Source organism: Puma concolor, chromosome A2 (genome assembly GCF_028749965.1).
Source record: "Puma concolor isolate L17-30 chromosome A2, mPumCon1.1.hap2, whole genome shotgun sequence".
Lineage (NCBI taxonomy): Eukaryota > Metazoa > Chordata > Mammalia > Carnivora > Felidae > Puma > Puma concolor.
The window spans coordinates 24,828,022-24,854,220 of NC_141668.1; the positions used below are offsets into that span (position 1 = coordinate 24,828,022).

Genomic DNA, 26,199 nt, shown 5'->3' on the forward strand with positions numbered 1-26,199 from the left:
TGGTGAGCTGCAGCCCAGAGCCCCCATCAGAGCTGGGCCGGGGGGGGCAGGGGCACCAGGCCCAGCCTCCCCAGGAAGGTGAGGAGGGCGTTGGCGGTGCTCCAGGGGGTACTGGCGCAGGTGGGCCGCGTGACGGGAGGTCTCCCAGGCCTGTGCCTACACCGGCACGCTCACTGCTACCCGTGGACAGCAGCTCACACAGGCAGCGTGGCAGAGGGGTGGTCGTGGTTGTAGAAGACGGGCATCGGGAGCCTCACTGTGGCTGCCCGAAAGTACCCGCTACAGCCTGGTGATGCCGAACGGTGCAGCCTGGACACGGGCAGAAGTAGAGCACGGCCGTGGCCCTGACCGCTGAGCCCAGGGCCTTCAGTGTCACCAGCTGAGACACACATGTGGGTACCAGGTAGAGTGGGTTAGCTCCCACTGTTCGTCTGCTGCTCAGGACCCGTGTCCTAGCCTCAAACCCCTCCTGATGGGGACAGCAGGGACACACGGGCTGCTGAATATCCCTAGGGTTGGGGGTCCTGGGACATTCACGTTGCCTTCCTCTGCCTCTGTTGTTATGGCTGGTCATTGGGCACACAGCTGTGCCACCAAGGTGCAGACATCACTCAGGAGCAGGAGCAAAGAAGATGGCCTGAATGCTCCAGTGGCAGGAATGAGCAAAGGCTGTAGGAGGCGCTAGTTTGTGGGTGGAGAACAGCCAGAAACATCCCCGTGACTGCTGGGGGTGGGGGGCTTGCCTCAGGCTACTCTTGGCATCCCATGCCAGTACCTACCCTCTCCCAGGCCCTTCCTGAAAGAGCCCCTTGGGCTGGGGCCGGCCTTCCACTGTGGCATTTTCCAGTTTTGTGGCATCTTCAGGGATGAGAAGGAAAGACCTGGAGGGCAGGACCGTTGGGTAGGTTCAGAGCTAGTTCAGTGACTGCTCCAGGGGCTGTTGCAAAGTGACTGGGTCATTCAGCATCCCTGGAGGCCTTGCACCCTGGCGTCTGTGGCCTCAGTGAGCACCTCAGAGTCCGAGGTGACACAGCTCGGTGGGAGAAGGATGCACGGATACCAGGGGATGGTAAAAACCGAGAAGGGATGGGCCACAATGAGGCCATGTTTCATAGCTTGTCTCGCACATTGCTTTACAAAAACCGTACAACAGTCAGCTTGACCGGCAACGGAGATGGATAAGATCTAAGGGTTTTTAGAGAAATACAGAGCCGCTCAGCATCAAGGGTGTGAGTGGTTCAAAGGGAGCATTTTCCTTTTGAGCTAGACCTAAGGGGTCCATTAGAGCTGACCAATACAATGGGTTACCTTGTAATAATGACCTTTGCATTACTTGAGGTATGTTAGCCTTAATTTGGCTCTTCTAGAGGAAGTTCAAGCACAATGGTCCTTAAATTCGGTGTGTGTCAGAATCCCCCGGGGAACTAAAAATAAAACAAGCCCAGGCTCACTGAAGCAGGATGCTTTCTGGGCCTCTGGGCCCCGGTGATTCTGACAAGACCCAAGTTAGCGAATCACTGTTGAGGAAATCTGGGAATCCAATTACGCGATTTCTGAGACTTGCCAAAGAAGAGTTTCAGATGACACAGCATAGCGTCTACCTCATGCCCGCGCTGCAGGGATGATGCGAGAAGTGCATGGAAGGTTGCGGTGCTCAGTAAAGCCGGCTTCCCGCGTCCTACTTGCCCTCACGCTCCCCAAAGGAATGGAGGCTGGAGACGAACGTGCGCCGGCTGGCCCCAGACAACACGCTCGCTCTGGGTTGTATAATTCGGCCACAGCAGGGGAGGCCCCGGCTGGGACAAAAGGACAGTCGCTCTGGGTAGGAAGGCCACATCAGATGGACATTCAGAGGCAGTCCAGAGCCACATTTGGGACAGATGCAGGTCATAGACCCCAGGATCAGCAGAACGTGTCCACTTGGTCCCGCCTGGTGCGGGTGGCCCAGGCACCCCCTCACCCTCACCCAGGCACACTCACCTATCCATGTAGTCCAGGCTGGCTGCCACCAGGCTATGGAAGATGTGGTCACGCAGGCACCAGGCCACGCTGCTCCGGCGCCCCAGGTCGCAGCATCTGCACGGGGGTTTAGCCACGCAGGGAGAGGGCGTGCACCACCAGCAGGCAGCCGGCCAGCGTCCCAGTCCCCCCCAACAACGCCAGCTCCCAGGCAGCCTGCCCCGCTACCCACAGGAGGTGGCTCGGCACACTCTCCGTGGCCAGCACATCAAAGCCACGGGCCAGGGAGAGCTGCAGGTACTTGGTCTAGCCAGGGCAGGAGCCCGGGGGAACCTGGGAGGCACGGCTTACACTACAGGGGAATGGAGTCAAGAGAGTTGGTGGGTAGCAGCGCAGCCATGGGTGGCCCACCCTGGAGGACAGATGGAGAGGTGGCCAGTGGCCCTTGACTCTGGCCCCACCTCCCCCTCCCCCTCCCCCCCCCCCCCCAGCCCCACATCTGCAGGCTGAGAGCAAGGGCGCTCAGATGGCTTGACCTGGCAGCTCGGGAGGGGCCAGGCTAGCCCTCTGAGGGTTCTTTGAGCTTCTGTGGTTCTAGTGCCAATCAGGAAGTGGGTAGGCAGCCAAACTGGAGAGGGGTCAGCACCCCAGCTGTGCACGACCCAGCTACCCTCAATTCCCCCTCCGTCCCATCTCCTCACATCAGGAGTGGGGTCTAGAGAGGAAGAGGGATGAGCCATGGGGGGAGAGGCAGCTCCTCCCTCCACCCTCACACTAAAGCTTTTTGTTCCGTCAGGACTCCTCCTAGCTTGTAAGAGCCAGACTCTGACCCCAACCTCTCCGGATCTGTGTCCCTTCCCACTTTTCACATAGACCCCTCCCTTATTGGGGCTAGGGGGCCAGTTCTTTCCACCTCATGCCCTTCTCCCAGCGACCCTCCACCTCTAGCTGAGCAGGGTGTCTGGTCAGAGGCAGGGCCAGGGTCAAAGCATGCAACCCCGGGCAACACCTACCAGGTCCCAGCTCCAAAACCCTGCTTCCTGTACCTGTTGTCCCCAGGACAGGGCCCCTCACCTGCAGGGTGTCTGGCTCCCAAGTGAGCTGTACCCCGCATCCCAGCTAGTGTCCAGGAGGAGGAATGGTATGGTAACGGTGCAGTACTAGCCTGGCACACGTAGAGATCAGCCTTTCCCTCTCTGGGTGCCTTAGTTTCTCTACTCGTGATGGAAGATCCCCCCCCCCGCCCCCACCCCAGCCAACAGCCTCCTGTGTTTTGACCCCACCCATCAGGACAAATGTACATCAGGGGCTGCCTGCATCCAACTCAGCAGACTTGGTCTCTCAGAGCAGGTCTCTGCTTCTCTTCTGCCCCCTGGGCTTGGTCTGAAGCCACAGGGGTCTCCTCTGACAAGCTGGCAAGGTGGGTGGGAAGGTTCTCCGGAAAAGGGAAATCAGGACGAAGGTCACCAGGGGTAGAGCGGCTGGGAAGGAAGAGGGAGCCAGAAGCTGTTGTTGTGTAGGGACCTTGCCATGACCCTGCACGTCACTTTCCCACCCCCAACTTTAACCTCTCCCTCCCTACTGCTCTTCCCCTGTGGAAAGGCTAGTGGGGAACGAAATATGTTCCAGGCTCCAGGAAATCAATTAAGGGGAGAAACTTCATTTGGATCCGACACTACGGGGAATCAGCCCTCGGGCCTTCTCTGTGGGGAAGGATGCTGCTTCCACCCCTCCCATGGTCCACGGTGCTTCTAACTCTTTTCTGTGCCTCTGGTCTCTGGCAATATCCAGGGACGCAAAGGAGGGACAGACTTTTCATGGTGGAGATACTGGGGGGGGAGGAGAGCAGGGCCAGAGCGCCTTCCCTGCTTGCGGAAGAAGGGAATCCCTCGGTCGAGTGCTTTAAGAGCAGTGTGGCACTGAATCCAGCAGGTGGCGCCAGTACCCATCGACCTGGGCAACCCCAGGGACCCTGGAGTGGGGCAGTTTCCTAGGCAACAGGCAGCCTTTCCCAAAGCCCTGCCCTTGGCAACCATTCCCTGGTTGCCCATGTCCACGGTAAAATTTGGCTTCTGAAGGACAGGAGGAACACAGGAGTAAAATAATCACTCCGAAAGGAGAGAAGCCGGCTGGGAGCGGGTAACAGAGTCTAAAAGACCTGCTTTCCACGGCGGTTTATTACCAAGCACCAGTCACTGTGGTAGGTGCATCTTATTCTCAGCAATCCCATAAGGCAGGAGCAGCACATAGACCTTTATTGTGGACGGGGAAAATGAGGCTCAGAGAGACAGTGACTTCCCAAGTCACCAAATGATAAGAGGTGAGCTCAGTTAGGAAGCTGGGCCTGCCTGGACATCCTGCCATCCATTCCACCCTCCCTCCTGGTGGGTGTGGTGTCCCAGCCCCTAAGGGAAGCTGGTGTGAGGGGCTTGGGGGTGAGGCCTGCTGGGGGACCAGGAGCACTAGGCGTGGATGAAGATGAAGAGAGCCAAAGATGAATCTGCCCCTTGCAGTGCGACCCCCCCTTTGCCTGGCCTGGGTGGGGCACCCCCTCCGCTCACCCCTGACCTTGCAGTGAGGCTCCCCTCTGTTGGAGGACCACAGAGTTGGAGGGGAGGGGGTTTAGGAATTCTGGAGCTTATGTGAACTTTCTAGAGAAACCAAGGACAGGAATGCTCTCCAAGGATGCGGCTGGGGCCCCGGACAGTGCAGGAAAGGATTCCGTTTCAGCAGTTGTGTAGAGAAGGCCGGCTTGAACTGGGTCAAGGGACAGATTTGGAGGATTCAAATCCAGTCCAAAGATCTAATCTACTCTCACTCCCTCACGATCTCACTTACCGGCTTGCTCCACGTCTCCATGAGATATTAAGTAGGATCTCACGCGTAACATAACCGCAGACATTTACTTCTGACAACCGGGAGAGCAACCCAGTCCGAGTCTACGTCCCAAAGCCGGAGAAGACCAGTGTCCCAGCTCGAAGACAGTCAGGCAGGCAGAGACAGCAAATTCTCTCTTACTCAGCCTTTTTGTTCTATTCAGACCTTCAATGGATTGGATGAGGCCCACTCACATTGGGGAGGAAAATGTGCTTTACTCAGTCTACGGATTCAAATGTTAATCTCACCCAGAAACACCCTCACAGACACACCCAGAATAGTGTGTGACCAACTCTCTGGGCACCCTGTGGCCCAGTGAGGTTGGCCCGTAAAATTAACCATCACACTTCCCCACCATCGTCCCAGACCTGGTCCCCCTTAAAGCTACCCCGTGTCAAAAAATATCAGTTCCGTTCTTCTCGTTGCTCAGATAAAACGAAAACAAAAAAATCCCGGACCCACCCTTGACTCCCCTTTGTCTCACATTTTGTGTTAAATCCATCAGCAAATCCCGTCGGCGAGACTCCATCAATATGTCGTCAGTCTGGTTGCTTCTTCCAGTCTCTCCCCCAGCAACGGTTGGTCTGGGCCACGATCATCTTTTGCATCGGTTACTGCAAGGAGCTCGGGCTTTCTTACCCCTCCGCCCCCGGGTTGCTTCCCAACTAGAACCTTCTCACAGCACAACCAGGGTGGTTCTTTTAAAATGTTAGCCGGAGCAGGGGCGCCTGGGGGGCTCGGTTGAGGGTCCCCCTCTTGGTTTCATCTCAGGTCACGATCTGACGGTTTCGGGGGGTTGGGCCCCACGTCAGGCTCCAGGCTGCTGGTGCAGAGCCTGCTTGGGATTCTCTCTTTCCCTCTCTCTCTCTCTGCCTCTCCCCTGCTCTCACTTTCTCCAAATATAAACAAATAAATAACAAAACTCTTTTTAAAAAATAACTAAAACGTAAGCTAAAGCATATCATTTTCTGCTCCAAACCCTCCAGTGGCTTCCCTGGAGTAAAAGTAAAATCCAGTCTTTACTGTGGCCTACAAGGCCCTTCACCACCTAGCCCCCCTACGTCAGACCTTGTTGTCTATCTGTTTCCCTTCGCCAGCTCTGTCCTAACCACACTGGCCTCCTTGCTGTCCTCCAGTGCTCCCACCAGGCCTGTTCCCTCTGCTTCCCCCAGATGCCCACGCGGCTCACTCCTCCACTGCCCTCAGGTCACCGCTCCAGCAGCACCTGGTTAGACAGACCTTCCCTGGCCCCTGCACAAAACTGCAAACCACTCCCCTACCTCAATCCCTGGCACTTCCTTTTCCTGCTTCGTTGTTTTCCATAACACATCGCACGCTCTCCGTTTAAGTGCAGATAGTCTGTTTTCCCTTGTATGTCTTCCTCATCAAAAACGGTGTTGCTCATCAATACTTGTTTGAATAGAATGAATGAAACTGTAAAACATTCCTCACCTAACATATGTCACTGAGGCCAGCAAGCAGAGGAGGCAAAGATAGGGTTTACTCTATGCTGGGGACTGTGTTTTCATGCATGGAGTCATTTAATACAAAAATAATTAATGTATTATTATCATCCTCATTTCTGGAGGAGAAAGGAGGCTCAGAGAGGCCAAGTGATTTGCCCAAGGTCGCCCAGCTAGTCCGTCACTGAGCCAGTTGTGACCCAACCATTTGCTGCCTAGCCCCAAATTCCCTACCACTCCCTCTCTCCCGGGGGGAGCCCAGGAGACCCCAGGGATGAAGGAGGAAAAAGAAGAGAGGAAGGGAACGCTCATGCCCCTCAGGAGAGAAGCAGAGCAGGACCGAGCTGGTGGGGCCCTGGGTGACAGGGCACCTCGCCAGCCCCTGCTGGCCTCCTCCCTCCACTCGTGTGGCCTCTGCAGCCCCAGGGCTGATTGGGCTCCCTCCCCTGGCACCAGCCTTCTCTGCCACACCCCCACCCTTGCCTGGGGCCTGGCTACACAGGGATCCCTTTCTGGCCCAGTGAGGCATGTAACCCCAGGCTGACAGGCGTCCGGATGCCAGGGCAGCTGTGGCTGGCCAAGGGTGAGATCACAGGCTGAGCACTCCATGCCCGGCCCTCCCCTCCCATCACAGGCTCACTCCTCGCCCTGCCCAGCTACAGAAACTCCCCTCCGAACTCCCTTTGTCCCGTAACTTCTCCCCAGCGGGCCCTGGCCTCTTCTGGCAAGGCTTAGCGTATTAGTTTACTGTTGCTGCTGTAACAAATTACCACAAACTTAGCTCAAAACAACACGGATTTATCATCTTATATTTGTGGAGGTTGGGAATCGAAAATAGATCCTCCAGGCAGTGCTCCTTCTAGGGGCTTGAGAGGACAACCCTTTATCTTGTCTTGTCCGGCTTCTAGAGGCTGCCTGAATTCTTTGGCTCGTGGCAACTTCCTCCAGCTTCAAAGCAGCAGTTCATTGTCTGTCTGACCTTTGCTTCCATTTTCACATCTGCGCTGACTCTGACCCTCCTGTTTCCCTCTTATAAGGATTCTTATGATTACATTGGGCCCACTAGGATAATCCAGGATAATCTCCCACCTCCAACCCTTAACATAGTCACGCCTGCAAAGTCCCTTTTGCCACGTAAGGTGACATATTCACAGATCCTAGAGATTAGGATGTGGACATCTTTGGAGGGTCGTTATTCAACTTTCCACACCTAGCCAGGATGCTCACTTCCTCCACAGCTGAGGGAGTATTCACAACACGTTTATGATGAGCCTCGTTCTACCCCATGCTAAACACCATCAATATTATCTCTCACCATCCCTGTGAGGTGGGCATAGGTCCCCACTCTATAGATGAAGGGCCTGACTAACTCCAGAGCCTGTGGGTTTGCTGTGATCCCAAGGCTGTCTCCTCAGCCTGGAAAAAAGCGCCTCCTCCAGGAAGCCCTCTGCTTTGGCTCCAAGTCCCTGGGGTTTGCGTCCTGATCTGGCCTGCAAGCTCCCTGAGGCAGGGGTTGTGTCTCTGCCCTTGGGGCCCTGGCGTGGGGCACCGAGGAATAAGTACCTGGGCAATGCTGAGACAGAAGGAAAGATCGGATTTGTGGACTGGGGTTCAGGGATGGGCTCCGGAGGACCTATGACCCCCCTGCTGTGTGTGCCAAGATTGTGTGTCTGTCTGTTCATTTTTCTGGGCAGAGGGAGCAGAATTTCCACTAGATTCTCAGAAGGGGCTCAATTTCTAAGGATCAAGAAATCCTGCTCTAGGGTCTGCCCCCAGCCCCCTTTCCTGGGCTTCCTTCTCTGAACCAGCCTGTTACCAGAGTTCACTCAGCACCAGGGGCCATGGCGGCAGGGGGGTGGGGGGGGGGAAGCTGTGAGGACGTGCTGGGAAGAGGGGCTGGTCAATGGAGCACCCTGAATAGCATGGCTCTAGAGGAGCCACCTTTATCCCCTTCTCCCCTGCATCCTTTCAATGATTCAATGCTTCTGAGTTCTGAGAATATATCATTGTCTGCCCTCCCTCCCATGTCACCCCCCACCCTGCCTCCTACGCACACAATGGCTGTGAGGACGCTTCCTTACTCTTAGCAGTCTGGTCCTTCGGGGAGGAGCACAGCCTTCCTCAGGGGGACCAGGATGAATGAAGCAGGCGCTCCTCACCTCTGGGTCCCCTTATCACCTTCCAGGCCTCCCAGTGGCCCCGTCCTCCAAGCTCTTCCTGTCATCGCCCTTTGCACACATGACCTCACCCTCCTATCAGCAGTGGCCCAGTCCTGAGAGAAGCCATGGAACATTCTTCACAGCTCTGCCCAAGACAGGACTGGAACACGGGTCTTCTGGTTCCCGAGTGAGACTGATTCAGACACATCGTTAGGGTGTCAGAATTGAGGATAGAATTCGAGGAATGGCTGCTTTCACCTTGTAAAACCAGAAGTAAGTGTTTTAAGCAATCTGCTCCAATAGCCCGAAGCAATAGTGTTTCCGGTTTGTCCCCTTCACCTGTGCCCTTCTTCCTGGAAAGGTTCTACCAAGGAGTTCCCGCAGGCAGCTGATCAGGGGCTATGCCCGTGGTGGGGGCAGGGCGCAGAGGGCAGACACAGGTAGAACACAAGCCTCTGTACCCACAGCCTGCACGCTGGTAGCGAACTCCCCACTCCTTGCCCAGGAGAGAGGATAGGAGGGGCGGGTGAGGGAGAGAAAGGACCGGAAGGTATCCAGAAGGGTTCCTCTCTTCTCTCCCAGCAGCCCAGACACAGAGAATGTCCCCTCCCTCATTCCCTGCCCAGCCCAGGCCCTCTGGGAGGCGAGGTGGATTTTTGAGTGTCCCCAGCATCAACTTTGCCATTTGGTCATCCTGCCATTTACATAACCAAGGCATCGCGTCTCAGGAAGCAGGGAGGAGGGCTGAGATGAGGAACAGAGATTGCTTTAAGGTTCCTTCCCAGCCCTCGGCGGCAGGGGTGAGGGAAGCCCGCTGAGGAGAGCTAGCGCATGGGGCCTGTGCTGGGGCTGCTGGCTTCTCTTCTGCTGGAAGGGGGTGCCCCCCTCCCGCGGCACCCTCACCAGGCCTCACGTGGGTGCCAACGTAGCGGCTCTGGAGTGGCCTCCAGCGCCCTCCACCCCCACCCCACAGGCCCCTCGGCTGTTCCTCTCTGTCCTCCGAGCCCGCGAAGGATGGGGACACAACCAGGGAAGGGGGAGGGTCACGGGCAGCAGGGGCTCAGGGTGGCCGCTCCCCCTGCTGCGGGGAAACAGCTGAGTCCCCCTGGCAGTTGTGGGAAGGCTTCAGGCTGTCCAACACCAGAGCCCGGCTGAGTCTGCCTCCCCCCACCCCCACATGTGTGGGAGGAGGGGCTTGCCGCTGAGCCCCCAGCTCGGCCATGGACCTGTCCGCTCAGCACCACCCCCCATCCTGCGCCTGGGTGGTCCAGAGTAGGGGACCTCTGCTCTAAGCAGGGCGTGTGCTTTTTCACAGGGATGTGAGAATCAGGACACTTTTCCCTGGGGCCTACTCTGCCCTATAAAACTTAAACAGATCAAGCTTACAGATGGTATCACAGCTCCTCCCAGCCACAGCCTCTTTACCTCTACCTGCTGGCTAGTGCGGCCCTTGTGGCCCATCCCCTGGTAGGAATCCTCCTCCCCCAGACACCTTCATCTCCCCCTTGTCCCCGCTGCCCCTGTTTCCCCATCACCCCGCGATCCCTTCGGTCCCCTGCCCCCAAACTTCTCCGCCTCCATCCGCACCCCCCCAGCCCCCGCCCAGTGGCTTTATTTGTCACTCCCGGAACCCTAACACCATAGTAACACGGCAGCAAACGCTTCTACGGTACATCTGTGTTCAAAGCACTTCATAGATACTAACTCACTTAGTGGTCTCAGTGACTCTGTGAGGGAAGGGCTACTATTATCCCCATTTTGCAAATGAGGAATCTGATACACTGGAGCACAGTAAGGTTGAGTTAAGTCTAAGGGCTGCAGAAACAAGGAGATAGAGACCCACCAAGCAGACTCCTGGGAGCAGCTGTCCTTGTCAAAAGATTAAAGCACCGGTCCTCTCTTTCTTTCTTTCTTTTCTTTTTTTTTAAATTACAACATAATGTGTGCAGCAGACCTCCCTGACCTCTGCCCTCTCCACCCTAATCCCCAAGAGCTAAAGACACAAAGAGATGAAATGCAGGAACTCACTGGAGGGACCCTCTGCCAGCCTGCCTCAGCTCCCCTAGCCTAGGAGCTGGTGGCAGGAGGAAAGAAGGATGGGGACCAGAGCAGGGTAGGACCCCTTGGTCCCCATCTCTGTTCTTCAGGCCTCCTTCCCTTCACCGCTGTTCCTTCCATTCACTTCTACATTCTTCGTGTCTCCTGGAGAGAGCCGGCAGTCACCTGCAGGCACTGGCCTTCTGGACGCCCGGGAAGAAGCTCTGCCCTCCTAGGGGAGGGCTGCCCCACGCAGCTTTTGTTTATGCCTTCACCACATTTGTGCGTGTTCCTAAAAAAATGCCGAGAAGCAAGAATGATCTGGCTGCTAAAGGACAGGATGGTTTTGTACTAGGTGGAGACTTCCAGGAAGAGGGATGCCGAGCAGAGCTTCTGGTTCTTGGTGTGGCTTTGGCTTCTCTGAGAGTTTACCAGAACCTTTTCTGCAAATGTCAGTGGGCAAGGTCACCCTAAGTTCTAGCATTGCTGTTGAGAAATCCAAAGCCTTTCTGGTATCTAATCCTTTGTATGTTACTTTGTTTTGGAAGTTTCTAGATGCTTCTCTTTAATTTGCCTTGGTGGGAGTTTATTTCCATCTAAAGTGTTGGGTCTTAGTGGACACACCTTTAATGACCTGGCAACTCACGTCCTTCTGTTCTGGAAAATTTCCTCAAATTAGTTCATTGAGGAATATCTTCTCTTCCATTTTCCTGGGTTGTTTTTTCCTTTTTTTTTTTTTTTTAATTTTTTTTAACGTTTATTTATTTTTGAGGCAGAGAGAGACAGAGCATGAACAGGGGAGGGGCAGAGAGAGAGGGAGACACAGAATCTGAAACAGGCTCCAGGCTCTGAGCTGTCAGCACAGAGCCTGACGTGGGGCTCAAACTCACGGACCGTGAGATCATGACCTGAGCTGAAGTCAGGAGCTTAACCGACTGAGCCACCCAGGCGCCCCTTGTTTTTTCCTTTTTTTAAAAAAAGTTTATTTATTTTTGACGGAGACAGAGACAGTGCAAGTGGGGGGAGGGGCAGAGAGAGGGAGAGAGAATCCCAAGCAGGCTTCACAGAGCAGAGCCCTCCGCAGGGCTTGAACTCAAGAACTGCGAAATCATGACCCCAGCCAAAATCAAGAGTCAGACGTTTAAATGACTGAGCCACCCAGGCACCACCCCCTCACCTTTCTTTTTTCTTATTGGAGCTTCTGTTATTTTGATGTTGAACTCCTGCAATTGTCCTGTAATGTTTTACTCTTTTGTTTTATTTTCTTAGTATGCTTGCTTGGTTTTTAGGGGGATTTAGTCAACTTTATGTTCCTATCTTTCTACTGACGTTTTGTTTCTGCTGTCATGATTTTATTTTTCGAGACACAATTGTTGCTCTTGCTATATTCTGGGTGTTCCTTTGTATAGCATATTGTTCTTGTTTCATAGATGTACTATCTTGTCTTATCTCTCTAAGGATATTAAAAATGGGCTTTTTGGACCCTTTCTTCTCTCTGTATAACCTGTTTCCTGCAAGTTACTTCTCTTATTGTTTGTTTTGTCTCTCTCTTTGCATTAGAAAATTTCCTGCATGTCTGGGAATGTTTGGCCATGATTAAGGTTGTGGAGGGCTAGAGGGCTAGTCAAAAACTCTGAGCCAACTCACAGGCTGGATTTGCCACTGTACGGTGACACAGCTGGGTTGTTTTGGGGGAAACCTCTATGTTAGTATCTTTAGGTCTTTCCTCTAGGGCTGGTGAAATACCCCAGAGTAGAATCTTCCAGTTTCCTGCCTAAACAGCAAAAGTCCTACTCTGAGCACTTTGGGACCCCAACAGTAGAAGGCTAGGGTTCTGTGCCATAGGACATGGTCACTTAATCCCCTTGTTTCTAGTATTTTCAGTATGGTATCTCTGTTCACAACTGCATTTGAAGCTTCTCCAATCCAGATACGCTCTTTTTTTTTTTTAATGTTTATTTTTGGGAGAGAGAGAGAGTGGCAGAGGGGCAGAGTGAGAGGGAGACAGAGGATCTGAAGCTGGCTCTGTGCTGACAGCAGAGAGCCCAATGCGGGGCTCGAACTCATGAACTGTGAGATCGTGACATGAACTGAAGGCGGACCCTTAACTGACTGAGCCACCTAGGCGCCCCCAATTACCCTCTCTATCTTACCATCCTCAGAGGAAAATCTTCCAGACCATGGCTGGGATGGGGAGGGACTTGTAGTCCCCTGGCTTGGAGTTAGGGAAGAAATCTAGGGATTTAACTGCTTTTCATCATGGCCTTTATTTTAGCAAACTCTTCCACAGTTCCAGAGGGACCTTGGTTGGGAGTTTGTGTGCCTTCTGAGAACCTTGCAATGTAAATCAAGTTGGCTCCATTTTCCCCACTGCCAGTTGAGATGTCTTTTTCCTCAGGGCTGATAAGTCAGTAACCGCATGGCTGTCTGCCATCCTGCTTCAAAAATTCTGTGGCTGTTGTCTGTTTTCCTGCTCTCTCCATCCTTCAGGGTTTATCTCTTGATTTAAAAATTTCTTTATTGAAATTTTAGTGGGGTTTTGGGAGGGAGTGAAATTAGATATATGCATTTAATCACCATCTTAACCCAAAACCCTAACTTCCCTTTTCAATATATTTTTTAAAATATAATTCCTGGGAATAACCCTACTTGGTCATGGAAGATTGCTGTTTTAATGTTCTGGGGTGTGTTTATTTCTGTCTTTCCATTTAGAAGTCTTTAAGTGAACACGATTAGCAGGAAATGAGCCCTTCTATGAGGAGGATTCAAGGGAAGTGTCTCTAGCAGGATGACTTTTATTAAGTATATGAGAGAAAACTAGAGGCTGGATCCCGGTATGCAGCCTTCAGGCAGCCCCTAAAGGGCTTGGGGGGAGGATCCCTACTAAAACAGGGATCCTATAGCGATCCCAGAGGATGCATCCAGGGAATGCCCTTCGCAATGTTATGTATAGCGACCCAGAAGAAATACCAGCCTTCATCGTAGGCATCCCCTGGAAAAGGGATCAGTGGGTTGCCTGATTTTATCTTACACCAATTGAAGGGATTCTGTGATGAGAAGGTGAGCCCTAGATGCCTTTCTGAAACACAACCCATGGTCCAAAGGACCCCAGAATTATTCATTTGTTTGTTATTTACTCATCTAATATTCATTGAGCACCTAACCCGGGCATCTCTCTATGTGAGCTCTTTATGACTATGTGAGCTCTCTATGTGAGATCTCTGCGACTGAGACAGAACCTGCCCTAGGTAACTCTTTCAGCAGCCCCTCCCCAACCTTACAGTGCAGCAGGGGAGGGGGAGATGGAAAAGGGGTCAGGGTCACATCCAAGGCCATAGCACAGTGACAATAATTTTTCTCTCTCTGGCTTGTGATAAGGAATAAGTGAGGATATTCTTAAAGCATCCAGCACAAATGCTTGGAACACAACGGGATGTCTGGATTTTGAAGGACAGCTTTATGGGTTGCAAGGAGCCTCCTGTTTTATGTTCTCTTGATACTTTTAAAATTTTTTTTTTTTTCAACGTTTATTTTTTTTTATTTTTGGGATAGAGAGAGACAGAGCATGAACGGGGGAGGGGCAGAGAGAGAGGGAGACACAGAATTGGAAACAGGCTCCAGGCTCTGAGCCATCAGCCCAGAGCCTGACGCGGGGCTCGAACTCACGGACCGCGAGATCGTGACCTGGCTGAAGCCGGACGCTTAACCGACTGCGCCACCCAGGCGCCCCTGATACTTTTAAATACTAGTATTTATTTTTATTTTGTTTCAGCATTTTTAAAATATTTTATTTTCAAGTCATCTCCACGCCCAACGTGGGGCTCAAACTCACAACCCCGAGAGCAAGAGCCGCATGCTCTACCGGCAGAGCCAGCGGGCGCCCCTAAATACTAGCATTTTTGGAGGAACACTTGGAGGGATTTAGAGACCCAAGATAATACAAACAGAAGAGCTGGAACTACTTAAATCAGTCGCTGGGACAGTATAATAGGGTCCATAAAGTATCCACAGTGACCACTCTGCTCATTTGTCATCTTCAACACTGGGTTAGCCTTGGCCTGGGCTTTCACATTCCTGAAGCTGCACACTCTGACTTCACTGTTCTCCTTTCATCTCTTACTGGAAAAAAGTTATAATCCACGGCTCACATGCAGTTTAGGCTCAGCATTCTTGCTGGCATACATTTCTGAAACTCTTGAGTATTTGGGGGAGATCAGTTTAAAAAAAAAAAAGGGTACACACTGATTGACATCCTGCAGTTCACCTGTGAAGTGTTGCCGGCACTCCCGTGTAGCGGTACAACTGTCGAAAGCCACCAGGTTGTAGAGAGGGCAGCAGAGAGACTGGGTACGAGGTCCCTGACAAGCTGTGTAATCTTGGGCAAATTCGGTACTTTTCTGAGCCTTAATTTACCGATCTGTGAAATGGGGACACCCAGAGGATTGTGGTGAGGACTAATGAGATATTACACTTCTACTCACGGCTTAACAAACGCCGTGGTTCTCCCGGCCCGGGGTGCCGTCCTGGGGCAGGCTGCCGCGTACGCGCGCGCGCGCGCGCATGTGTGTGTGTGTGTGTGTGTGTGTGTGTGTGTGTGTGTGTGTGTGTGTACGCGTGTGCGCGCGCGGGGCTTCGGCCCAAGGCTGTGTTTCCCGGGGAAGGAGGGCGTGCGGATGTGTGTGCTGGGCCGCCCAGGGAGTGTGCGGCGGCCGGCGCCGGGCCGAGAGCGAGGCTCCCGCGCTCGCCGCGGCCGATTGGCGGCGCCGGGTGAATGAGCGCGCGTCGGGGCGTCGGGCACAGAGGCGGCGGCGCTGGGCGCTGCGGTGCGCGCCCGCCAGCCGGCCGGGGTAGGGGGCGGGCCGCGGGTGGGAGGGGGAGGGGGAGGGGGAGGGGGAGGGGAGAGGGAGGGGAGAGGGAGGGGAGAGGGAGGGAGGGGCGGGATCGAGGGAAGCTGGCAGAGGGAGGGAGGGCGGTCAGAGCGCGGCTGCCGCGGAGCCCGGCGCGGGCGGCTCTGCCGGGGAGCGGGGGGCTCGCAGCCAGGAGGCGGCGCCGCGGGGAGGGAGCGCGGGGCGCAGGGCCGGACCGGGCCGGCCGCGGGGGACCGCGCTGCGGGTCGCCGGCAGGGCCAAGCCGGACCGGGGGCAGTGTGGCGGCGTAGCCGCGGTCGCCGGGACTCGCCGAGGGGGCGTCGGGCGCGACCGAGAGAACGGGCGAGACTCGGCGGAGCGTTGTCCAGCTGGGCGCCCGGGCCGCCGCGACCTCCGGTTCTCGGGGGACTTGGCAGAGGAGACCCGCCTGCGGGAGGGAGCGAGAGGAACAGGTCGGCGGGTCCGGGCAGGGGGAGAGAGAGGGCGAGAGCAGCGTGAGCGAGAGAGCGAGCGAGCCTTCGAGGGGTGGTGGGTGTGTAGGGGGACGAAGGTGTGTGATGTGTCTGCACGGAGTGTGTGAATGTGTGTGTAGGGGTGTGTGTGCCTCTCTGTGTGACTGTATACACTGTGCGTGTCTGTGAGAGGCGTGTGTGTGCGTGTGTGTGTGTGTGTGAGAGAGAGAGAGAGAGGGAGAGAGAGAGAGAGAGAGAGAGGAGGCTGGGAGCTCACAGAGCTTGGGTCTGAACCCGTGGTAAGAGGGAGGGGGCTTGGCAGAATCGGATGTGGGTGTGTGCACACGTGTGTGTGCAGGGGTGTGTGAAGGGTGAGTGTGTCACGGGTGCTAGGTGTGGCTGTGTGTGATGTAAGGGGGCCGGGTGCACGTGTATCCCTGGCTCACCCTCCCCTTCCCCCACCAGATGTGTGTTCATGGAGGGGGTATTCAGGGAGGAGGTAGGACGCGGCTGCAGCAGCCCCTTGCGGGGCTTGCCTGCCTGGCCATCTTCCCCGGGAAGCCGGAGCTGGCCAAGCTGCCCCTCCCCCCAAATGCTTCTAGGGTTAAGGGGAAGGGAGCAGGCCAAGCCCCAAGAAAGAGGAGAAAGGCCGAAGGGACAGCTTCTGCCAGACCAGGGCACCCTGCCTCTCTGGCGGGAGCCTGGCTGCCTTCTCCACCTCAGCCTGATCGCTGGGCTCTGCGCTTTGCCCCTCCCAGGGCCCTGTGTTCTTTGGGGTCTGAGTGAGAGAGGGTGCCAACATCTCAGGTTGGAGCCCAGGGTGGGGGGTGGGAGCAGCGTGAGGCTTCTCCATGAGTGTTGCTTGCTCACAGTTGTACTAGCAGAAGGGTGCTTGGCACGTAGTAGGCCTCAATAAATATCTGAGGGAGGACAGGAGGCGAGACAGAAGAGAGGGAGGGAAAGGATCTGAGTCGGGAAGTCTGAGTGCCCCCCCCCCCAGCTATCAGGGAGAACGAGGGCGGCTGATTGCCTTTAGGCCGCAGCCCCCAGATTGAGCAGGTTGGGGAGCAGGGGTTTTGGGAGAGGGGCTTTAGCTAGAAGAGAAGGAGAACCGCGGGGAAGAGATCTGTTCTGGTCCTGAATGGAGGGAGGAGCTGGCAACTCTCCTTGGGCAGAGCCCTTTGCGTCCTGTCCCCACCACCTGCTTCTCTGTGATCAGCAACCTCTCTCTGGGGCATCTGATCCCAGGCAGCGAGCGCTCATATAGCGCCTCTCCTCTCTCCAGGATCTTCAAGCTCAAAAGGTGCTGAAGAACTGAGCCCCCTGCCCACTGAGGCCACCACCCAAGGCCAGGTGGGGCCATGGCAGGGCATGGCTGTCTGGGGCTGTTCTGCTGGGTCCTGCTTGCTGTTCCTGTGGGCCCCCAGCCTGTCTCCTCCGTCTCGGGTGTCCCTCTCACCACTTTGACCCCACCACCTCGGAGTGAGGCCTCTATGCTGTCTCTCAACCTGGGACTTAACTTCAAATTCCACCTTCGGGGACCTGCTGCTGCCTGGGGGATCTCTGTCACAGAGACCCAGCCGCTCTCTCCTGGGCCCAGCCGGGAGCCAGAGGAAGAGGTGGCCAGGGGGCTGAGGACCGACCCCATTTGGGAACTGCTGGTGGGCTCCCTTGGGAACTCCCCCCCGGAGTGGGGCTCTGCTGAAGGCAGCTCTACGCCCTGGGCCTCCTCCCAGTCTCCAGAGTCCACATTCCCCCTCTCTGGGCCCACTGACCGGCCCACTGCTCCCTATCAGCCCGGGATGGGCACTGTCACCTGGGACACTGCTCTGACAGCTACGGCACCTCCATCCAGTGCTCCCAGGCTCCGCCAGAGCGAGCTGGAGCTGAAGTTTGACATGGCACTGAGAGCAGGCGCAGCCCCCACGCTCGGGCATCGAACGCTGCCCCTGCTGCCCAGCCTGCGGGCCAGCCTGGCAGAGATTGCTGGGCGCCTGGGACCCTTTGGTGAGTACCTACCCCATCTGGAGACGAGCCCCTGCCGGGCAGCCTGGCAGGTAGGAGGAAGCTTCAGCCCGGGCTCCTTTTGCAGGGTTCTTCGGCACTACTCTGTCCCCGCTGCGGAACTTCTCAGGCCCAAGCCCTCTAGGCCCCACTCGATCCCCAAGCTCTGCCTCTAGAGTTTCCGATTCTCCAGGTGAGTGTTTATTTTGTTGCAACAAACACTTAGGGCATACTTCTATGTGCCAGGCACTGTGCTAGGGGCCTACTCAGACCTCCCTGTCTTCTTTGACTCTGTGTTGCTTTCCCCCCACCCGGGCCTGGGACACGGGCCACTGCTCCTATGGGGAAATGCCCTCTTTGCCATACTGAGTCTGATTTGGTCCTTGAAGCTTACCTCCCAGCGTACATGTGGCTACAATTCCTGTTCGGTATACATTGGCTCCCTTAGGGCAAGATCTGGGGAAGGACAGGATTTTCTCCAAAGCCCCAACTGCCAAGACTGGCTGGCAGGACAGTGCTTGAACCCCACGTGCTCCTTTTGCAGGGTTCTTTGGCACCACTGTGTCCCCACCCCCAACCCCCCTGGAGAGAAAGCTCCCAAGCTCAGGCCCTTTGGACCCAGCCGCTTCCCTAAGGTCTGTCACGGTTGCAACAGCATCACTAGGTAAGTGTCCAGTTCACTTGCACGTGACATTTATTTAGCAGTTACTACATGCTAGCCACTCATTGGCGTTCTGGGGCTCTTTTATTTCGTTGCCATCATAATCATAATCACCATTCTCTTCATCGTCACCATGGCGATACATATTAATGGTCTGAGAACAAGTGTTGCTGGGGACGGTCCCACACAGAGTTAAGTAATGGTCCTCCGGGAGTTTTGCAACCACAGGCAGCGCAGGATGTAGACAAATGTATCAGAGGCAGACAGACACAGGGACTCCTTCATGATTTCCCACAGCCTCAGTACCAACTCCACCCTTCACTCCAGTCTGCCTGGCCTGCCTCTCCACCACCCCCACCCCCCCACCCCCCGCCCCAACCTTGGGCTCTCTCCTTTGCCGTCTGATCTGACATGACATGTTGTCAGATATGGGCAGAACTGGGCCCCTCATTGGGAAGACAGTGAAGAGAAGACCTTCAGCAGACAGACGCCACCCTTATTTAAAGGAGTCTTTCAGAACATGCACCCAGACAGGCTGGTGGTGCAGAGGAAAGACTAGGGGCTCTGGAATCTTGAGACTTGGCTCAGAATCCCAGTTCACTGACCAACTGGCTGGGTGACCTCGGGAAAGTTATTAACTCTTCCTGAGCCTAAATTTGCTCGAGTATCTAGGGCTTAATAATAGTACCTATCTTGTTATTGTGAAGCTTCCAGAGCATGTAAGCTCCTGGCATGAGGCTGGGCATGAAGTTGAAGTTTCTTAAATAGTAGCTGTTAACCTTGGTTCTGCCTTTACTGCATCCCAGATGCACCTCCAGAGCCTACCTCTCTGACCCCGCAACTTTGGCGCCAAGATGTGATGGCCACCATGACCCACAGGGCAGAGAGCACTCTCAGGCTCCGGTAGGTGAGGCCAAGGGAGCCACGAAGAGGGACCCCTAGGCCCAGCCTTGTTCTGCAAAGCATTTACTATAGCTGTGAATCCACTCAGCCCTTCACAGTAGGCACCAGCTCCGCAGTGGAAAGCACTGGTCCCCCAGCTCCTTCCAGTTCCGGACTTAACACAGCACCTGACTGTAGCTCACTCCGGAGCAGTCACTGCGCTCCCGGCATGTGGGCGAGGAGGCTGCTGTCCCCTCCCCATTCAGAGACCTGCTGTGGGCTGGGGGGCAGGCTCTGTGGCCCCGGGGGAAGGATGCTGGCTGGCGGTCTGTCAGCCTCGGTGACAGTGCTGGCCAGGCAGGTTTAATGAGTCTGGACAGTATCAGAGGAAGCGCAGCTCGCTGCCCCACCCCCTCCCCCCTCCTTACTGACGGCTGCAGGAACTCAGCCTCTTCCTGGCTAGTTCTCTCAGATAAACCCAGGAGGGCGACAGGCCCCTTGAAGAGAAGGCCAAGGGGCCTTGCTCAAGCCAGCAGTGTATTAGGGGACAAGGGGAGTCCCTGTCTCCTCTGGGGTCTTTCTAACCTAGGTGTGGTTAACCTTTGACTCTAGGACCTCTCTTTTGAATTGGGTCCCCTTCACCTTGGACAGAACCAGCATGCAGCTGGAAGAAGTTGTGCAGGTCATTAACATATTGCAAGGCTTTCCTACCAGTTGATAAGTACCCACTGGGCTTAGCCCCCTGAGCACTCGCTGCCCTCCACTCCCCGGACACCCTGGCCGACATCTATTCTGATTGGCTGCCATCTGTGCCCTTTACAGTTGTCCAGTATTTCAAATGCCAGCGACCCTTACAAAGAGGATCAATCTTCTATGATCCGAGAGGTGGGGGTGGGGAGAGGAATGGGGCCAGGCCGCTGAATGGACCACAGCTTCTATTGGGAGAGAGAGATTCCCCAGCCCTTTGATCTGGGCAGCTGGTAGATAATCAGGCCTGACTTTTCCATAAATCGAGCAGGCCCCTCTCCCTGACTCCATCCCAGCCAGCTGCGACCTTACCAATTACTCACATTGACATCCTATCTCCTTTCTTGCCCCTGAGGTCAAGAGGGGCCACAGGGCCAGAGTGGGACTACCTTGTAAGAGAGGGCTCCTCCAGAGAGGGATCTAGGAAGTCACTATCTTCTGGACTCCTCTGGGGGAGACTGAGGGCTCTTTCTGGGCAAGCCTCAAGTGGGAAAACAGGGGATGAGCTCAAATGGACTCTCCAAAGACAGAAGCTGGGTATTCTCTGCCTGTCCCTGCCTACAACATGGCCCAACCCCGGGTACACAGGGTATGCCCAGTCTCCCAAGGAAGGAATGCTCCTAGTTCAGACCTCCCTCCTCTGACACCTGAGCTACACCTACACTTTGCCTGTTTTCTGCTTTTGATTTTCTTCTGGCTTCTCAGTAATGTTCAACACTTGCTCTCCTTGCCACAGTGCTTTGGGACAGAGGTGACAGATGGGGTTTCTTTTGGCCCTTGGGTAAGAAGTGGAGCCTAGAGGAAGGTGAGGTAGGACAGACCTCTGAGAGCTGTACTTGTCTGCACAGTGAGCAAAGAGGAGGCCGTGAGGGGTGCCAGGCTGGCTCAGGCTGTGGGGCTCCCGGGCACAGTCTCATTGCCTTTCTGCAGAGCCTGCTAAAGCCGAGGAAACGCCAAGCGACCTCATCCACTTTCCAGAAGTGGTTGGGCAAGAGCATCTGAGAGGACGAAGGAAGGGGGTTGAAGGAGGAGGTGCAAGTATTTGAACCTGTTCATGTGGGACTGATGCCTACCCCTGAGGAGCAAGCCATCCCAGCTGAATGGTTCCCCTTTTAATTCCTGTCTGTGTCTTCATTAGGCACTCAGGGGTGGTCAGTCCATCCAAATGGTGTTCTTCAGATAGGGTTCGCACAGTGAAACGATGTATTGATGTTTGCTCATTTGACTAACGGTGGTCTTCCTAAGCAAGTTTAGGACGTGCTGAGAGACAGCAGCCTTTCGTTAGTGAAATCAAGAACTAGTTTGAGGCCAGAAATAGTCATACTCCCGCGGACACAAACCGATGACTGATCGGTGATAAACATTAGCTGATAATGATGATACCAACAACGATCACATCTCGAATGCTTATTATGCACCAGGCACTCGGAGGAGCTTTGGACACGTCGTCCATTTATCCTCCTAACAGCCTTATGCAATAGGTGCTCTTCCCCAATTCAGACTTGAGGAATGTGATGGAACAGGAACCAGGGCACATACGGCCATTTGCAGTAGGCAGCAAGCTGTGTATATTTAATTTTTGGCTGCTCCCTCTCTGCCCTCCCCAGTTGTCTGATTCTATCTTCCCCTCCTCTCTCTCCAGAGCTGCTTTCTGCCCCCCTCACTCCTTTTCCTTGTCCTCAGGATTGCTGTGTTTTGCATGTTCCCAGCCTGAGCTGGCAGTGCCTGGGGGTGGGAGTGCACCTGGGGTCTTCCTATATTGTACAGCTGGGGCAAGGCTGGAGCACGGCCAGACTGCTGGGGCAGGGGTCTGGCTGTCAGAAGACCCGCCCTCCCTCATTCTGCATCTGCCTCCTGTGCACCTTCCCCTCCTCACCAGGGTGTCTCCATCCTTCACCACCATGTTTCTCCCTCCATAGTGTTTGCAGCTGCCGTTCTGCTGAGCTTGCTAGGTGGAGTAGGGAGAGGTTCAGCCTGAAGCATCTTCTTTTGCTGCTTGGCCGTGGGAAGAATCCTTGGATCTCTTTCCAACTCTTCTCTTGCTCCAGGAAAGTAAATTAGGGATCTTACTCCTCACCCTCTTTGACCTGACTTCCCTTTCCCTAGGGAGGGTGGGGAAGGTGTTGGTGCACAGAGTGGGGCTAGGGGCCTAAGTTAGCAAACCCTAGGGCACCTGAGGGGCTCACTCACGAAGATGGCACCTTATCCCACTATGATCTTCCCAGTGGTTCCTTCCTGGGAGTTCAAGGGTAGCCTTGAGACCCCCCGGGGAGTCCATGTCAATGTCACCTATAAAATGGAGAACTGAAGTGGCTTATATATTAAGAGTCTTAGACCAATGGCTTGGTGATTGAGTCAGGATGGGGACGATGGCCATGAGTAAGCCAAGGGTTGGGGGTGTGGCAGACAGGAAGGCCTGTGGATGGGAAAGGTTGTGTTCTCCTCAGGTGCTGGGGACGGGAATGTCTTACCTCTCCCCCTGCTGCCTGCATGCATGTGTGTGTAGGGGCTATTCCTGAAGAGACAGAAAGGGGGAGGCAGTTGAAAAGGGGCAAGGGAAGCTTCTCTTAGCACCAAGGTGGGAGTTGGGAGTCAGGGGCACAGAATAAGAGGTAAGCAAATCAGTGTCATGAAAAAGCTCTGGAATCACGAGAAGAGGCTCAGACTGGTGCTTCAATCTGGATTCTTTTTTTTTTTTTTTAATTTTTTTTCAACGTTTATTTATTTTTGGGACAGAGAGAGACAGAGCATGAACGGGGGAGGGGCAGAGAGAGAGGGAGACACAGAATCGGAAACATGCTCCAGGCTCTGAGCCATCAGCCCAGAGCCTGACGCGGGGCTCGAACTCACGGACCGCGAGATCGTGACCTGGCTGAAGTCGGACGCTTAACCGACTGCGCCACCCAGGCGCCCCTCAATCTGGATTCTAGTGGCAGCTCTGCCGATCTGTGACCTTGGACAAGTCACTTCGCTTCTCTGTAGAGCCTCGGTGTTTTCATGGGGCAAAAAGAGGATTCATTTATTCAGGGAATATCTGCTCAGTGCCAACTCTGGGCCAGGTACCATTTTAGGTGTGGAGATTCAGATGTGAGCAAAGCAAACAAAAATCTTTGTTCTCATCAAGCTTTTTTTCTCGTCAGAGGATTGAACTAGAGGGGGCTTCTCCAGGTGCTTCCGGTTGTAAAGTTCTGTGGCTTCTTAAAAACTCTTTTCAGTACAATCACAGAGTGATGAAGGGAAACGAACAAAGCAGGGGGCGGGGGTGGGGGGTGGGTTAGGGATGGGGGGAAGGGATGAGAGCTGAAAGTGTTGTGTGAGGAGTTTGATGGGGAGGGGAAGGCGAGCAGCTGAGAGGGTGAGCCTTGTATTTCAGACAAGGGTGTCCTAGATGCTATGAGACTCTGACTGGTATACAGGTCACCTGCTGTGGGGAGGGGAGGAGGAGGGCTGCATAATTGCCTCAGACAAACGTTCTTTGCCCACAGACCCCACCAGGCCCACCTCTGGCCCGGATGACCCCTCTCCTGCCAGCCTTGGGAAGCCTTCCGTGCAGCCAGAGTGTGGGCCAGGGTCCTGCAGCGTGGGAGAATTGCCTGAACGCGAGGGGCAGCCTCCTGTGGCCCCGAGGGCCCTCTTCTTCCTGACCCTGGAGGCCGACTGGGCAGAGGCCAGAGCTCGCTGGGGGCTGGCCTGGGAGGCCCACGTGTACGGGGTAGGCACGCTCTTCGGCCTAGTGGCCCTGCTGGCGCTGCTGGCCCTAGCCCTTTTGCCCTGGCGCTGCCCGCCAGGCGCCCCCTGCCTGGCGCTGCTGGACCTGCTCCTGCTGTCGGCCGGGACCACGCGGGCCTTCCCGCTCTTCTACGACGCCTATGGGCACCGCGACCGGCTGCCCCCGCTCGCCTGGCTGCTGCTGCAGGACCTTCCGCTGCCCTGCCTGGCCGCCGGCCTGGGCCTGGCCTGCCTGCTGCTGGCCCGGCCGCGCCCGCCGCGGTGTCCCGCCGGGCTGGCCGCGCTCCTGCTCCTGGGGCTGGGGCTGGCGGCCGCCGCCGCCCTCGGGAGCGCGGCCCACCGCCCGCTGCGGCCCCTGCGGCTCGCCTCCCGCGGACTGCACGCCTTCCTCGCCGCCCTCCTTTCTGGGCTCCTGCTGGCGCTCTCCTGCTGGGGGGGAAGGCGGCGGCGGGCCGGAGCGCCCCTGGGAGGGTCTGGTTTCAAGGGCGCCACCCCTCTGCCGCAGGCGCGCAGCCCCTTCGCCCCGCGCGAGTCCTGGCGGCGCGCGGCCCGCACAGCCCCGGTGGCGGGCACCTTCGGGCTGCTGAGCGGAGCCCTGCAGGGCTACGAAGTGCTGCACGCCCTGGGCTATGGCGGCCAACCTGGCCTGGAGGGACCCTGGCCCTGGTGGGCCTTCCAGCTAGGCCTGCGCTTGGGCGAGGTGGGCGTCGCGCTCCCGTTGGCGCTGCTGGGCCTCTACCCGGCGCTCTGCAGCCCCCGTGTGCCGCCGCGCTGCTGGGCCAAGCTCTTCCGCCTGTCCCCGGGCCACGCGGCCCCGCTGCTGCCCGGGGGCTGGGTCACCGGGCCCCCCGACAAGGAGCCCCTGGGTGGCGCCATCGCGCGTGGCGACGCGGAGCTGCTGCAGCTGTGCGCCCTGGCGGGGCCCGGCCCCGACCTCCTACTCCAGGGAGGCGGCTGCCGGGGCTTCGAAGGCGCGGCGGCCAACCCGGCCCCTTCTCCGGCCTCCTCCCCCTGCAGCGATTACACCGTGGATTTCCGCCCGCCCTCCCCAATCAACCTGCGGCGCAGCATTGAGGAGGCCCTCTGCAGCGAGGCCCTGCTCACTCCCGGCCTTTTCCAGGGCCCTGCCTACGGGGAAGCCTTGCCTGGGCTGGGCCTCTACCGCACCGCCTCGTTGGGGGCGAAGACCGGGGCCGGACCCAATGAGAGGTCTGAGGAGGCCCTTGGCTCTCCAGCACCGCAGGAGCTCCCCTCTCCCGGGGCCTGGCCCGCGGGCAGCAGCGCCTCTTCCGGCTCACTGTGCGGACTTTCGAGGGACAGCTCGTCCATGCTGCTATGCTCCAGCCCCGACAGGCCTCCACGCTGTCCGCTGGTCTGCGTCCTCAGTCCCCCGCGGCCCTCGGGAAGCAGCCCTAGCCTCCCGGGCTCAGGCTCTTACCAGGCCCTGTCCCCCCCCTCCCGCGACTCCCCAGAGCCTACTCTTGAGCTGCAGGCCGCAGAAGCTTTGCTGCAGGAGCAATTCCTGGACGCCTGCCGACAGATCGACGAGCTGAGCGTGGGCAGCGACACCATAGACCTGTGAAGAGGCGCCCCCCCTAGGTGCACCAGCCTACGCCCCCTCCTGGCGCCTGCTCTGCCCGAGACCTGCACACTGTAACCCTTCCTCAATCCTGCCTGGCTCAGATACCTCTCCCCGCTTCCTTCTCCATCCAGGGGTCCCTGGGTGGGTGGGTCAGCAGCCAGGCTCTGTTGATTGGGAATTAGTGCCACCTCCTCTGGAGCCCTGGGCTCTGATGCCCTCTGCTGCAATTCTAGGCTGGCAGGGGTCCCACTTTCCTTGGCATTCACCAGCAATAAAGCCCCAAGGTGCTCCACTCCTGACCACCACTCCCCACTCTGGTGCTGAGTGAGAGGGGCTGTCCTCAGAGGACCTCGAGACCGGCTTCAGTCCCCAAACCCACCTCTGCCATACCCAGGAATCCCATTCCTGTATGAGTGAGCCTCCCTGTCCTCCATGTGATCCTTCCCCATAGAAGGGTCCATAGCTCATCTAGGAGACTCTACAGCAGTTGGGTGGGAGGTGAACGCTTTCAGAGTTAATTTATCAATAAAATATTTTCAGAGAAAGGTCTGATCTTCTTGGAAAAGCTTAGATGAGGCAACAGCAGCAGCGGTTCCATCAGTTCGGGAAGAGAAGCGGTGTTGGGGTGGGGTGAGTTCATCTCAGACCCCAGTGACCCTCCTTCCTGACTGCAAGTATTGTCCTGTAGCTGGAATGAGTGAGGGTCCTGGGAGTGACCCATGGAAGGCCCTCTGACTCTCTGGGAAGTGGCTTGTCAGAGATGAAACCGGCCTTGAGAG

The 26,199-nt window shown here is 56.2% G+C and overlaps 1 protein-coding gene and 1 pseudogene across 3 annotated transcripts; one reads left to right on the plus strand and one right to left on the minus strand.

The window, feature by feature from the left end:
* Window positions 1-26: 26 nt before the first annotated feature.
* Window positions 27-4,818, minus strand: LOC147583072 (uncharacterized; annotated as a pseudogene).
* Window positions 4,819-15,513: 10,695 nt separating this feature from the next.
* On the plus strand, window positions 15,514-25,965 carry PRRT4 (proline rich transmembrane protein 4). Of its 3 annotated transcripts, none has more exons than XM_086690888.1 (5): window positions 15,514-15,815; window positions 17,101-17,822; window positions 17,908-18,012; window positions 18,364-18,483; window positions 23,595-25,965. In XM_086690888.1, exons 2-5 carry the CDS (start codon window positions 17,177-17,179, stop codon window positions 25,418-25,420), a joined length of 2,697 nt encoding a protein of 898 aa, XP_086547014.1. In that variant the 5' UTR covers window positions 15,514-15,815; window positions 17,101-17,176; the 3' UTR covers window positions 25,421-25,965. The 3 variants fall into 3 exon arrangements, with proteins under 3 accessions (XP_086547014.1, XP_086547022.1, XP_025785745.1); XM_086690896.1 differs by having other exon boundaries at window positions 15,527-15,815; window positions 24,856-25,965; XM_025929960.2 differs by lacking the exon at window positions 15,514-15,815 and having other exon boundaries at window positions 15,871-17,822.
* Window positions 25,966-26,199: the final 234 nt, after the last annotated feature.